General features: G+C 36.7%; 1 protein-coding gene across 1 annotated transcript in view; it reads right to left on the bottom strand.

Annotated features, from left to right (window-relative positions):
• CRPPA (CDP-L-ribitol pyrophosphorylase A) overlaps positions 1 to 15,857 on the bottom strand; it is a 227,408-nt gene that overhangs the window by 146,887 nt on the left and 64,664 nt on the right. The window contains exon 4 of the mRNA XM_036246752.1: positions 598 to 702. Within this exon, the coding sequence (XP_036102645.1) occupies positions 598 to 702 (105 nt within the window). The remainder of the gene's footprint in view (positions 1 to 597; positions 703 to 15,857) is intronic.

The following is a 15,857-nucleotide window of genomic DNA, read 5'->3' as shown; positions in this document are numbered from 1 at the left end:
GTTTACTTTTACAAAAAAAAAAAAAAAGTGTAAAATACAAAAGTAAAAACTCTCCTGGGATGTCTGGTGTCAGAGTAACACCCCAGTCATTCCCCACACATGCTGTGTCTCAGAGCATTGCAGATATTATTTAACCCAATTAGGTTGGAGTTCCAACCCCAGGGCTCTTGTGGAGAGCAGAGGTCCGTCCTCAAATCCAGTTGCATGTAAGGCAACAAAGTCAAAGGACAGACACAGACAACAAGAAAAACAAACAGAAAAACTGTGAATAAAACAACCTTAGTGGCTAAATGAAATTTGTTTGAATAAATTATGTCAAAGTGCATTTTCTTAAAACCAAGCAATATAAATGATACCATACTTCGATGGCTCAGAAAATCCAGTGAGACTCTGTTAGCTCCCTTAATATATGCAGACACAGACAGACAGACACACACAGCCCTTTTCTCCCAGAAATACTGTTTCAGTATGAAACCAAGTATTTTTACACTATCTCTCCATTTTCTAAAGCACCTGGAAGGTGTTTGTACTTGCAGAATTGTCCTTTGGAATGACTAAGCACAGACAAGACCCAGAACAAAGCACCAACTCCATTACCTTCCAGAGATCAGGTGATCCTTCCACAAGCTTGGCTTTAACATGACAGTATTTTAGAGCCAATTGCAAACATTCAGTTCCAAATTCCAGGTCATAGTCACTACACTGAGTAGGAAAAAAAAAAAGTTAAGTTAGAAAATGAAATAATTTACTGCATAATCAACTGCATGGAGAAAAGGAAGAGCCTAGAGAATTGCCATGCTCTTTAATTACCTACTGATTACTCACGTTACAGAATGATTTTCCCTATGCCCTAAAAGCCAGTAGAAAATAGGAATGTTGCAATTATGAGTCTCAAACTTCCTCAATCATTTCAGGTGTCAAATAAACATAATACTTAATTTCCTGTACTCATAAGCTACCTTTCCAAACACATTTCTAAAATGCCTATGGATTACCATATCATAGTTTGATTTAACAAATACTTGTATTCATAAAACTGCAAATCCCCTACCTTATATTGATATCAATTTATATGTGTATTAGGTCATAGCTTTCTTATTCGCCTTAATATTTTAAATCTCAATATATCTTTTTTAAGTGATTTATATTTTGATTCTGAAATTGTATACAGTGTTGTAAAGGTCTTTTATAGATTTAGAAAAATATAAATAACATGTTCAAGAATATTAAGCAGAAGCATTAAAATGACCAACACAACATCATTTAGATGAATAATACTGAGTGCCTAGTTTATGCTTTGCATTAAGTGCCAGCATATATATATATATAAATAAGACATTTACTGTGTCCTCAAGGTACTCGAGTCTAGAAGAGGAGACCATTTTTAACAAATATTTTGCAACCGATGTGATATGAGTAGCACTAGAAGAACCTAGAAGTAGACCAGAAGATAAAATACTTAACACTGTGGGAGGGATTCAGGGAAGGTCTAGCAGAGAAAATGGTCTCTGATCTCATATTAAAGACTGAGTAAAACTGCAGGAGAGGGATATCTCTAAGCCAAAGGCACCATACAAAGGATAGAGAGGTTTCAGATTTGTGTTTTAGAAAAAGTATATCCCACTTCTAGGAATACATCCTAAGAAGCCTGAAACACCAATTTAAAAAAAATATATGTACCCCTATGTTCATAGCAGCACTATTTACAATTGCTAGGATCTGGAAACAGCCCAAGTGTCCATCAATAGATGAGTGAATAAAAAAGCTGTGGTACATATACACAGTGGAACACTATGCAGCCGTAAGAAAGAAAGATCTCATATCCTTTGAGATGACATGGAGGGACCTGAAGAGTATTATCCTAAGCAAAATAACCTGATCAGAGAAAGACAAATACCATATAATCTTACTTATTTGTGGAATATAATAAACAAAATAAGCCGATGAACAAAATAGACTCATAGGCATAGAAAGGAGTACATTTCAGATTGACAAACCTCAGAGGAGGGTGGAGGGTGGGAGGGATGAGATAAACCAAAGAACTTATATGTAAGTATGCATAACCAATGGATATAGAAAACAATGCTGGGGGTCGGGGAGCAGGATTGAGAGGAGGTTGTCTATGGGGGGAAAAGGAGAAACATCTGTAACAAAGACAAATAAATAAATAAATAAATAAATAAATAAATAAATAAATAAATAAATAAATAAATAAATAAATAAATAAAAAGAAAGAGTATATCCATGTATGAAAGACAGCAAGAAGGCAACAAATATAATTATGACATTCATCATCCTTTGCCAGTGCTATTGGTTCATACACGAGGTTATAAAATCCTAGCTGTTAATTATTCCTGAAGGAAATGGACCAGGAAATATAACCATTAACCATATGTAGAGTCCCAAATTGACCAGAGCTGTCTCTGTGTAAATGTTCTATTGTTATACTATAGAATATGACATACTTCTTAGACATTTCCATTTTTTATCTCACCTGAGGAATTGTTTATTGATTTGAGAGAGGAAGGGAGGGAGAAAGAGATAGAGAGAGAAGCACTGATGTGGAAGAGAAACATCCATCGGCTGCCTCCTGTACATGCCCCAACTAGGGATCAAACCCACAACCTAGGTATGTGACCTGACCAGGAATCAAACCCTCAACCTTTTGGTGTGTGATATGATGCTCCAACAAACTGAACCACCAGGCCAGAGCAACATTTTCCTTTTTAACTTAGTGTTACCAGCAGTAGTTACATTCAAATAGGTTAAGATGAATTTGGGTAAACCTCTACTTTGTACTTCCTGCATCTGCACAGTCTCATCTCGTAGTGTGTGAGGTGTGTGTACAGTAAATAAGGTTTTCTCTCTAACCCATGGTTAAATCCCAAAGATGACTAGCAATGATGCTTTTCCTGACCTCGAACACATCTGTGGACAGGCGTTAAGGTGCTCACAAAGTGCTATTTCCGGGAGCCCACAGGAACAACTACCTCCTTCCATCCAGGTGGTGGGGTAAGAATATCCCTTGATGCTGTGTTCCTGCCAGACATGCAATGTACCAGCCAAGATGGCAACAGCCTATAAGTTGCATAAAGTCTTTAGGACTCCAGTCACCAGGGTCAAAGGGAAGCATGGAAAATCATGGGTCAGGTATATATGAAATATACACCAGAAACAGAAGCTAAGCATTTTGGCTGAGAGAGCAGTCTGAACTTGTCATTCATTGGATGGACTAATATTAACACTATTTATAGAGTTTGGGGGTAGTTTTTTGGCATTAAAAGCTTACTTTCACAATGAGTTTTTTAAAAAGGTATGCGAAATGACAAGTTAAATTCTGAACTTCTGTGTCACAAGATCACTGGTGATGATTTCTACTTTTGTCTACGATATAGAAAGTTGGGGAAAAAATGATGTACATTTCTGAACAAAAGAAAAAGCTGATAAACTATACAAGCACAACTTTTTCTTGAAGCCAAACTGAGGCTACAAGAGAATCAAGTAGCCTTAAGTCTAAAAAAAAATCATCCCTCCTCCAAGGAAAGAGAGGATGCCCACACTGGCTCATTTATGGTGGAACACAGAGGGAAAGACACCGGGTGTCACACAGGCAGGTAGGAAGAAATCACTGCAAACATCAATAGCTTGCTAAATACTGAGTGGAGGGGACAAGGTGCCGCAGTCACACTGGAGTTCACCCCCACTCACGAGCTCCTCTTCAGCACCCTGCCGCTGGGAGCTCATGCAGTGTCGTTATTTTAAAGGGGGCTGTGACTAGATGCGTATTCTAAACTGAAGGCAATCACTAATCGAACATTTTAAAGTTAAAAATAAAAAGTCAATAGTAACAAAATGGAATTATAAAAGGTAAGATACTAATTCAAAGGCAGACAGAAAAAAGAATAAAAGAACAGATGGAACAAATAGAATATACCCAGCAAGATGGCAGATTTTAATCAAGAAAGGTAATGAATATGTAACTGCATAAAATGTCAACATTATTGTCCAGCATGGAAGCCATAGTGATATCACTGATCACATGATACACACACACACACACACACACACACACACACACACACGCTGAGAACTAACTCTATGCCTCTCTAACCTTGGAGCCCAAAATAGTGTCCAACAGTGTTCTCCCAAACAGAAGTCAGAGGTCCCCAAATTCACAGTCCATCCCAGTCATGTTACAGAGAAGCTCACAGTCACCAAGACTCATCTTCAAACCCACCAAGTCCAACCAGTCCCACAAGGATGAACAGAAAGCCCAGATTTAACTGAAACCCAAGGAAAAACTCAAACATGCAAGATAAGTTAAAAAGGCAAAAATTAAAGTACTTTGGAGGAACTAGACTTTATGCAGTTAAAAAAAAAATACAATAAGTCCAGAATGAAAAAGTATTTAAACTCATAAAATAAGACAGGATGATATTAAAAGGGTGGAAAACTGAAAAACGGGAGAGAAAGGAATAATTAATGACAACCACAAAGTCCAATATGTTAAAAAAGAAGAAGAAAGAAAACAGAAGGAAAGAACAGAAAAGCGTAGAACAAGGAAACAACCAAATAATTTTTTCAAAACTGTAATAATGAAGAACATGAGTTTCCAAATTAAAATTTCTTATGAAATAAAGAAGCTAATAGATGAAAGTACAATTAGCAGCAACAACAAAAGGTTTCATAAAGAAGCAGAAATCCAACTTAGTTGAGACTTCTTAATAGCAACAATAAAAATTAGAAAAACAATGGAACAGCTTCTTCATAATGTCTACAGTAATGATTGCCAACATAAAACTATACTCCCAGGAATGCTATTTATCAGTTTTGAGGACACAGTGTGGATTTTTACAAACATTGAAGGTCTCAACAGAATTTAAATTTCTGTGGGCTCACTTTTATTTCAAGTTTTTTAATAGACTTTGGGGAGCAGTTTTAGGTTCACAGCATAATTGGGCAGAAGGTACAGATATTTCCCATATACCCCCAACCACTATAAAAACCCTACACCAGAGTGGTATATTTATTGAAATTGATGAACCTACTCCAATAAATCATTATCACCCAGAGCCCATAGTTTACATTAGGGTTCACTCTTAGTGTTTCACATCCGATGGGTTGTCACTAATGTATAATAATATGTATCCATCATTATGGTATCATAACACAGTGCATTCACTGTCTAAAAATCCTCTGTGCTCCTCCTATTCATCCCCTGCCCTTCCCCCAACTTGGCAACCATTGAACTTTTTCCTATCTCCCTGGTTTTGCTCTTCCGGAAGTCATATACTTGAAATCATACAATAGTCTGTTCAGATCGGCTTCTTTTATTTACCACAATGCATTAAAGAGTCCTGCATGTCTTTTGTATCTTGATAGATCATTTTTTGACAATGGATAATATCCTATTGTCGGAATATACCACAGCATTCACATATTGAGGGATATTTCAGTTGCTTCCAAATTTTAGAAATTATGAAAAATCTAGTATGAACATTCATGTGTAAGTGTTTGCATAGGCATAAGTTTTCAACTTATTTGAGTAAATACAAAAGGGTGCAATTGCTGGATCATACAATAAAAGTATATTTACTTTTGTAAGACATTGTCCAATTTTCTTCCCAAGTGTATGTGTTATTTTGCTTTTCCACCAGCAATGAAGAAGAGTTCCTGTTACTTCACATCCTCATCAGCATGAGGTGTTGGTATTTTAGATTTGGGCCATTCTAATAGATGTATAGTGATATCTCATTTTTGTTATAATTTGCAGTTTCCTAGTGACTTGTAATGTGGAACATCTTTCAAATGCTTATTTGCCATCTGTATATCTTCTTTGGTGTGGTGTCTGCTCAGGTCTTTTATCTTTTTAATAAAATTGAGTTGTTCATTTTCTTAGTGTTAAGTTTAGCAGTTCTTTGTATATATTTTGGATAACAGTCTTTTATTGCATACGTCTTTTGCGAATATATTTGTCCAATTTGTGGCTTGTATTTTTATTCTCTTCAATAATTCTTTGGCAGGGCAGACGTTTTTAATTTTAATAAAGTCCAGATTATCGATCCTTTCATAAATCGTGCCCTTTGCTGTTGGATCTTAAAAGTTATCACCATACCCAAGGTCATTAAGGTTTTCTCTTGTGTTATCTTCTAGGAGTTTTATGTTTTATATTTAGGTCTATGATCCATTTTGAGTTAATTTTTGTGAAGGGTTTAGATTTGGTTTTTTGTATGTGGGTGTCTAGTTGTTTCAACACTATTTATTAAAATGACTATCTCTGCTCCGTTGTATTGCTTTGCTCCTTTGACAAAGATCAGTTAACTCTATTTATGTCCATCTATTTCCTGGCTTTCTCTTCTGTTTCATTGATTGGTGTTCATTTTTCCACTAACACCATACTGTCTTGATTTCTATGGCTTTAAAGGAAGTCTTTAAGTTGAGTAGTCTCAGTCTTCTGACTTTGTTCTTCTCCTCCAGTATTGCATCTGGGTCTTCTGCCTCTCTTTATAAATTTTAGAATCACTTTATCAAAAGCCATAAGAATTGACATCTTTATATTATTGAACATGGGCTATCTCTCCATTTATAGAGTTCTTTGATTTTGCTCATCAGAGCTTTATAGTTTTCTTCATAGAGTTTTTATCCATATTTTGTTAGATTAATAACTAGGTATATAATTTTGGGGGTGCTAATATAAATGGTATTATGTATTTAGTTTTAAATTCCACCTGTTCATTGCTGATTTAAAGGAAAGCAATAGAATACTGCATATTAACCTTGAATCCTACAACATTTCCATAATTATTTATTAGTTCCAGAAGTTCTTTCATCAATTATACACTGTTGCGCTTATTTTTTAAACAAACTGTTACCTGCAGTATCTGTAAAAATGAGAAAACTAAAGCTTTTTCTTATACCTTCACTTCTTCCTTCTCCAACATTCTTTCTTTATGTAGATCTGAGTTTTTTACATCATCATTTTCCTTCTCTCTGAAGAATTTCTTTTAACATTTTGGAAGGCAGGTGTACTGGCAACAAATTCCCTCAATGATTATCTAAGAAAGTCTTCTATTACTCCTTCATTTTGGGATAATAATTTTAAAGAGTAGCAAATTCCAGGGTGGTTTTATTTTTCTGTCTCTCAACACCGAATATTTCATTCCACTCTCTCTCCTTGCTTTCCTGGTTTCTAAAAAGGAATAGGATGCTGTTCTTATCTTTGCTCCTCTATAGATAAGATGTTTTTCCCCTGGCTTTTATCAAGATTGTGTGTCTTCAATTTCTGCAGTTTAAATGTAACATGCTTAGGTAGAATTTATCTGCATTTATCCTGCTTCGTGTTCTCTGAGCTCCCTGGATCTATGGATTTGGTGTTTGATATTAATTTGGGGAAATTCTCAGTCATGATTGCTTCAAATATTGTCTTCCTTTTCTCTTGTCCTTCTGGTATTCCCACTATGTGTATGTTACACTGTGTGTACCTGTCTTAGTTCGTGGGTATTTTCCCGTTTTGTTGTTGTTTTCCAGGTGTTTTTTTTTTCTCTTTGCCTTTTAGTTTGGAAAGTTTCCACTGAGACATCCTCAAGTTCACACATGCTTTCCTTAGCCGTGTCCAGTCTGCTAATAAACCTAAATATAACCTTCATTTCTGTTAGTGTTTTCTTATTTCTAGCAGTTCTTTTTTATTTCTTCTTAAAATGTCCACCTCTTTGATTACATTGGACAACTATTGACATTATACTGGCTGAATTCAATGTCCACGTGCACCAAGTTTCAAATACTCTAGCAGCTTCCTGACCTTTACCTTCACTTGAACAACTAATTTCTGTAATCAAACCTGAAAGTGTGATTTCACCTCTATACATGGCTCCTCTGAATTTTTTTATGTCCACAGCCCGATCCCTGCCCAGAGGCTTCATCTGTCATTCCTCGTCTCTCCCCTCGCGTTGGAGTTGACCTGCTATCTCCCTGAGGCACCCAATCCTGTCGAATCTCCATGGAATCTTGGTTAGAAACCCTCCCTTCTTGGTCTGCCTTTGTCCACTCGGAGACTATGGTGAAGACATGAAAAATGGTATCACGAACACCCGACTGCCTGACCTCCTGTCCGTCCACCGGGTCTCCTTTATAAACGCTAACTACCAATCAATCATAGGATCTATTTTCTTATTTTATGAATTTTAGTTTCTATTTTATCAGTCATAAATGTACAGTTTCAAAAAGCAAATATCCAAAATGAGTTATGAAAAAGTTTTTCCTACTCCCTTCACCTCACTATTTCTTCCCAGAGGCAATAATTTTGCCTTTAAATACACATACGACCTCAGTGGCATGAAACAATAAACTCTTCTCATTCACACAGCTGTAGGATGGCAGAGAGGACTCTGCTTCCCAGCTGCGGGGCTGTGGGTCGGCTGGGCAGCTGTGACCTGGGGACTGCACTCCGCAGGCCAAACTGGAGGGCGGCAGCGACCCAGGGTGTGCCTTCCTCACGGCAGCAGTAGGAGCATACGAGGGCGGGCTCAACAGCACAAGCTCGGTTAAGCCTCTGCCTGTGTCACTTCTACCAGAATGCCAAAGCAGGAGGCCAAACTCAGAATCAAGGAGCAGGAAGATACACTTCACTCGCCGGGAAGCCACAGCCAGGGTGAACAGAACACGGTGGCAGAAGATGAAGAAGTGTACCAAATACTTTGCCTATCACAGCATCTCTCTAAATAACATACTTGTGATGCTGCCTCTTGATTGTCAGAGTTGGCCATCATCTATGGAAGAAGGATCTGTCTTCCTTCCGCCCAACCTCACTTCAATACACACTAACATTTCCCATTCCCCACCCCTCCTATGTCATAATTTTTGTTGAATCAATATTAAGTATTTGCATCAGTGACTAGGTAAACACTGCTCACTGCCAAGTCATATATTATAATTATTTTCCTACAAAGTCTGTGTTTCCCTAGAATTAGAACTTATCTTTTGTGTTAAGTGTTTAGTTTTCTATATACACATGACTCATTCAGCAGCAAACACTTAGCTATTTGTCTAGATCTACTCTAAAGATATTCAGACACATAAGGCATTTTGATAATTTTATATTCCTGAAGAAGGCAGCCACACAGATAGCGTCCTAAAAGCTCCCTACATCATCATCCTGGGGATAATCTCCATCTCCCCCCTGAATGGACCTCCTATCTCCTGTATCCCATGTAATTTTCTTGATCTGACTGCCTCATTTCTGTAGAACAAATCCTCTAATAGCTTTCTGAGAAAGTATAAGAGGTGAAATTTTAAAACTCTTTGTTGTATTATTTCTTTGATATTTCCTTTCCTCTATATTTTTCTTTTTTGGAAACTTTTGTCATAGAGTATTGGCTCTCTTTGATTGAACTTCTAATTTTCTTTCTTTTTTTTTTTTTGTTTTCCTATACATTTTTTTCCTTTGGGGAGAGGTTCTTCAGATTTATTTTTAACCCCCGATCTTTTTCTCTAAATGTTTATTTTTCTAGCATTTTAATCTTGTTTCATGTTTGAAATAACTTTTCTCTCTGTAATGATACTAATTTTCTAACAGTTTTTCTTTCTCTGAATATTCCCTGCTTCCTCCATAGTACTCTTCTCTGTTTGTTTTGGTCGCTACCTTCCACAGTAAGTGCATTCTTTAAATGGTATGGTAATGCTCGTCAGCTTATATTTAAGAGTGGAAGATTAAAAAGCTATTAAGCCATGAGTACAGAGGTGGGGTTTCCGCAGAGTAAGCTTTACTGGTGATAGGGTTGAGATGTTTACTGGGGGACCTCTCCAGTTAGCATTTTTAGGTTTCAGTCTTAGACGGAACAGATTTCCCAAACCAAACTCTTCCCATCTCTAGCCAGGAGGGAAAGGCAGGCCTCCGGGGTACGGGCTGCTGCGTGGGGGACGAGGCCACAGGCTTTCCCGCTCACCAGGCACACGGTCGGTTCGTCACTGTTGGGACAAGGCACTCATCCCCTGACTACACTCAATATTCTTCCCACATGTATGGGGTGCTTCACCCCCCACCTGCCTCTGTAGGTAGAAGGGTGGGGTCATAAAGTAAAGAAGGTGATTTAAAGACCAAACTGCTTCTAAATCGTTTTCAGTTAACCCACCTTATTTCGTTCCCTTTCACTGAGTTTTAGAGGTAGCTGGTGGTGCAAGGTCCTGAACTGCAGGGGAATTCTGTGTAGGCAATTTCAAGTTTGTGCTTTCCCTACAACTTTTTTATAATTCAGCCTTCTCAGATCTACTGCACTGCTTCCCAGGTATGTGTTTGCCATTGTCCTCTCTCTTATTCTCCTTATTCTTGTGGGCCCGTGCCATTGTTTAATCCCTTTCCAGTAGCTTTAATAAGGTTTGAGGAGTGGGCAAAACTAGATGCATGTTCCTTTGTTTATCTTTACCTGGAAACAAGAGTATGTGCATTCTAATTAGACAATAATTCCAAGTTGTCTTCCATAAAGGAGGTTTCCATTTATATTCCCATAAGCAGTGTAGGAGAAATGTAGCATGGTTGTTAACATGAGATAAATAAATAGGACTCTTAGGGACTCTAAAAACCTCTAAAAAAATATTTTTTGTATAATGTGGTTATTTTTCTTGGAAGATATTTCACAAGTTTCATAGCTTTCATAAAACACACAATAAAGTTGGGAACCATTGTTTTATGGTAATTATGTAATGGTCATGGCTACAAATAATCTGATTACATATCTATCCTTCCAGCTTTAATATCATTCACAGTATTATTTCTGCAAGGCAGCCTGGGAAGTTTGCCCAACAAAGAACAATGTATACATTAGAGAAAACTAAATCAAAGGCATGCATGCACAGGTTTCTCACTCTGCAGTTGTAGACCTATGCTCAGAGTGTCTCAAGTAGAAACAAATAGGCTATCTTACAATTAGATAAACAATGAACACCTGCATTCAATTTATCATCTGAAAATCAAACTTGAAGCATTTTGCATACATTTACATTGTTTGAATTATGCAATGTATTTTCATGTGGCAGGAGTGACAGTTATCCAAGAAGCTTTGTTCTTATAATATGTAGGATCATTTTATGAGTAAATAAATAATGTCAGACTAAGTCCACATGAGACTGGTAATATACATTCAGCCCTCACTCTTTGGGAAACAAGGTACAAGTGATCTGGCTAATGACAAGATTTCTTTGGGTATAAATTTTTAAATAAGTTTACATATAAGTTACATTCATAAGAGGTTTTCAAAGACCTATCAGAGGTGGGGTTTCCGCAGAGTAAGCTTTACTGGTGATAGGGTTGAGATGTTTACTGGGGGACCTCTCCGGTTAGCATTTTTAGGTTTCAGTCTTAGACGGAACAGATTTCCCAAACCAAACTCTTCCCATCTCTAGCCAGGAGGGAAAGGCAGGCCTCCGGGGTACGGGCTGCTGCGTGGGGGACGAGGGGAAAAAAAAACTGTCTGTTTTTCACATTTTTGCCAGCCCTGCCCAACCAAAACCCATTATAAACCTGGAGGCAAACACCATTCATATCTAGCCATATTAAACATTATCTAGATGATACTTCTTTTTCAGCGTAGGGGGACTACCGGAGAACAAATTTCACCAGTAATTCTAAAACCATGTTTTTAGCCATTTCTATTGACTTTCACAATCAAATATTATCAAGCACAATTGAAAATTCAGAGTCTCACTGGAATATTTTACTCTTGTCTCTTACGTATCATCTTTGAAAAAGTAAACTTTTACTTAAAAGTTAGCAAAAAAATTAGAAAGAAATTAAGACACTGCCCAGAAACACACTGAGCAGGCATAATCTTGTCCCAATGTAAACTACTAAGGTAAAAACCAAAACCCTATAGCACTACACAACCCCAGAGATAAGGCAGCTATAAATTTATGCACAGAGAAGTGTTAAGGCTCTTGTCATAACCTCAAGAGATTGTGAGGATCTGAAGTAAATCCAGGAAATATAGAGAAGGGATGGCCCAGAACCAGAAGTGAAGTTAGTTCAGCAGCAACAGGATTGGTTATGCTATTACCCAGGTTGGAAGATGTAGAAAAAAGAGCAGGTCTATTGGTCAGGTTAAATGTACCAGGTAGATTTAAGTTACCTGTAAGACAGCTAGTAAAGTAGTCATAGGAAATCGTATATATATGCCCAACGTTTATGAGAGAAACCAGAAAAGAAACGATCAGAAAAGTTGGGGAACATCTATCCATTTACTAAGCAAATATTTATGGAAAATTTGCCAGGTGAACACTCTAAGCACTGACAGGATGAATAAGGCAAGAAGAAACAATACCAGAAAATGTAACACAGGGAGGTGACAGCAATATCAGAGTCAATGATTTCATGAGATCGGTCCTTTGTTTTTTTTTAATTGGCACATTTAGAGGTTGCAAAGAATTTAACCTGAGTTCAGTGCCAGTAATTACAGTTGTAATAATCTGCTTTAAACCTGAGTCAGACCACTATTTCAAATCCTTCACTGATCAAAAGCATAGTTTTGTTTTGTTTTGTTAATCCTCACCCGAGGATATTTTTTCATTTTTTGTTCAGACATCGACGTGAAAGGGACACATCGAGTGGCTGCCACCCGCATGACCCAACCAGGGCTGGGGACAAACTGCAACCGAGGTACGTGCCCTTAGCGGGAACCGAACCCGGGTCTCTCTGGACCGAAGACCGATGCTCTAACCACTGAGCAAAACTGGCCAGGGACAAAAGCATAGTTTTAAAATGATCACACCTTCAACACAACTTGTCCAGTAGCCTCTTTCTGACCCACCACTTATATTAATTTTAGTACCTTCAGCCTTCTCTTGAATTTTCTCATATTTCACATAATACTCTCAAACCTTTCTTGCAAGTCTTTGACGCTGCAGTCTACTTCCCCCGCAACATTTTTCTTAAAATTTATGCTTATTAAGAAAATGTATATATCAATATACATGTTTACAGTCGTCCCTCGCCACTTTGCGCTTCGACTTTCGTGGTTTCACTCTGGCACGGTTTTTGCAAACACAAGAATCCTACTTTGCAGAAATTCATTTATCGCGGTAGAGTCTGGAACTGATTAACCACGATAAATGAGGGCCGTCTGTATATCAATACATGTATATCAATATCTATATATCTCAATAGAGGCACTACAGAAGAAGGGGGGCCCTGATTTAGCAATAGAGGTGCAACATGAAACACACACTCATGCTCCCTTGCTTTGCACAGAAGGAAAACTTTACCACCTGTAACCAAGACGTGTCTCCTGTCATTTACTTTCTATAAAATGATATGCCACATTCTCCACTACAAATGGCCTTTGCCTAAGGCAAAGATAAACTCTACATGTTAGTCTTTTTTCTCAGTTCTCGGTAAAATTCGGATGAAAGAGTCTCCCTGTTTCAATTCCTCTTCTGTTTAGTATTTTTTAAAGCCACATAGGTACTTGACCTTAAAGGTAGGTGACATTAATGAAGCACACAGTCAATCACCATAGGAAAATCTGGGGAGAAAACATCTTCCAATTTGTCCAGGATACTTGGAAGAGTTTTTTTTTTTTAGTGGTTTCCCCTCTCATAGTGTATTCTTTATATTAATTTACTCAGTCTCCTGAAAGATTCCAAGAACCCAGCCTTAATTTTTAACCAAAGGATTAAAGCTTAGTCACACAATTAGTGTGTTTGTTTTCTTCTAATAAATACCCAGACGCAGAATTGCTGGACTGCACTGAAGTTCTATTTTTAAGTCTTTGAGGAACTTCCATACTGTTTTCCACAGTGGCTGCACCAATTTACATTTCTACCAAAAAAGATCCCCTTTTCTCCAGATCCTTGCCAACACTTATTTCTTGTCTTTTGATAATATCCATTCTAACGTGTGTGAGGTGAAATTCTCACTATAATTTTGATTTGCCTTTCCCTGATCATTAGTGATGCTGGCCATCTTTTCATTGACTTGTTGGACACCTTATGTCTTCTTTGGAAAATGTCTGTTCAAATCTTCTGCCCATTTCTACAATCAGACTGTTTGTTTTTGCTACTGAGTTGTATGAGTTCTCATATATTTTTTGGAAATCGGCCCCTTCTCGAATACATGATTTGCAAATACTTTCTTCATTCAGTAGCTTGCCTTTTCATTTTGTTGATGCTTCCCTTTTGTGTGCAGAGCTTTGTTACTATGCGGTAATCCCACTTATTTATTTATGCTTTTGTTGCTTTTCCTTTGGCAGTAGGATTCAAATAATCATTGCCAAGACCTATGTCGAAGAGTTTACTGCCTATGTTTTATTATAGGAATTTTATGGCTTCAAGTTTTACCTTTCAAGTCTTTAATCTATTTTGAGTTTGTTTTTGTATATGGTGTAAAATAGTGGTTGGGTTTTATTCTTCTGCATGTGATTGTCCAGTTTCCCCAACAACATTTATTGATGAGAATGTGGTGTGTTTCTTTTTTTTCTCTCCATTACATATTCTTGGCTCCTTTGTCATAAATTAAGATTGCTGTGATAATTTGGGTTTTTTTTTGGGGGGGGGGTTCATACTATTTTTTAAATGATTTGTTTTATTTCTTTGAAAAATGTCATTGGAATTTTGATATGGATTGCATTGAATCTGTAGATTGCCTTGGGCAATATTAACTTTTTAACATGAATTCTTCCAAACCATGAAAACAGAATATATTTTCATTTATTTGTGTCTTAGTTGATTACTTTCATTAATGTCTTGTAGTTTTCAATATATAGTTCTTTCTGGTTAAATTTATTTCTAGGTATTTTATTCTTTTTGATGTAATTATAAATGGAATTATTCTATTTATCTTTCTGATAATTTGTTATTTGTGTATAGAAACATAGAAGATTTCTGGGTATTGATTTTATATTGTGCAACTTCACTAAATTTATGTATTGATTCTAATAATTTTTTGACAGAATTTTTAGGATATTCTATATATATCCTCATGTCATCTGCAAATAGTGACAGTTTAACTTCTTCCTTTCCAATTTGAATATCTGTTATTTCTTTTTCTTGCCTAACTGCTCTGTCTAGTACTCCTAATACTACATTGTATAAAATTGGTGAGAGTAGGCATCCTTGTCTTGTTCCTCATCTGAGAGGAAAGGGTTTCAGCTTTTCACCATTGAGTATGATGTTAGCAGCGGGCTTGTCATATATGGCCTTTGTTAAGAGTTGTATCATAAATGAATGTTGAATACATGCCTTTTCTGCATCTTTTGAGATGACCGTATTACTTTTATCCTTGGCTTTTTAAATGTGGTATAGAACATTAACTCATTTGTAGATGTTGCTCCATACTTGAATCCCTGGAATAAATTCCACTTGATCATGGCATGATCCTTTTAATGTATTGTTGAATTTGATTTGCTAATATTTGTTGAAGATTTTTGCATCTATGATCATCAAGGATATTTGCCTGTAATTTTCTTTTCTGTGACATCCTTGTCTGATTTTGGTATCAGGGTAATGATGGCCTCATAAAATGAGCTTGTAAGAGTTCCCTTTTCATCTGTTTTTTAAAAGAGGTTGAGAAGAATTGTCATTAATTATTTTTGGATCGTTTGGAAGAATGCAATAATTTTTATCTAAAACTTCTTTCAGAGTACAATCAGGTCTTCCACTGTCCTCAGATTGTATACACTCAAGAAAAACATTTAATTCGGAAAACATATGATTCAGAAAAACATTTAAGAAATACATTTCTTCAATTTGAAGGTATTAAATTATACCTATGTGGAAAATTAACTCCTTAGAGGTACTTCTTTAGACTGTGTCCAATCCTTTCTTCTCTTCTATAAATTTTATGGTAACAATACAAACACAAATAATCCTACACA

The sequence above is a fragment of the Molossus molossus genome, unplaced genomic scaffold, assembly GCF_014108415.1.
Source record: "Molossus molossus isolate mMolMol1 unplaced genomic scaffold, mMolMol1.p scaffold_m16_p_7, whole genome shotgun sequence".
NCBI classification, from domain to species: Eukaryota; Metazoa; Chordata; class Mammalia; order Chiroptera; family Molossidae; genus Molossus; species Molossus molossus.
The sequence above is the reverse complement of the archived record's forward strand: the minus strand, read 5'-3'. Positions and strand labels throughout refer to the sequence as shown.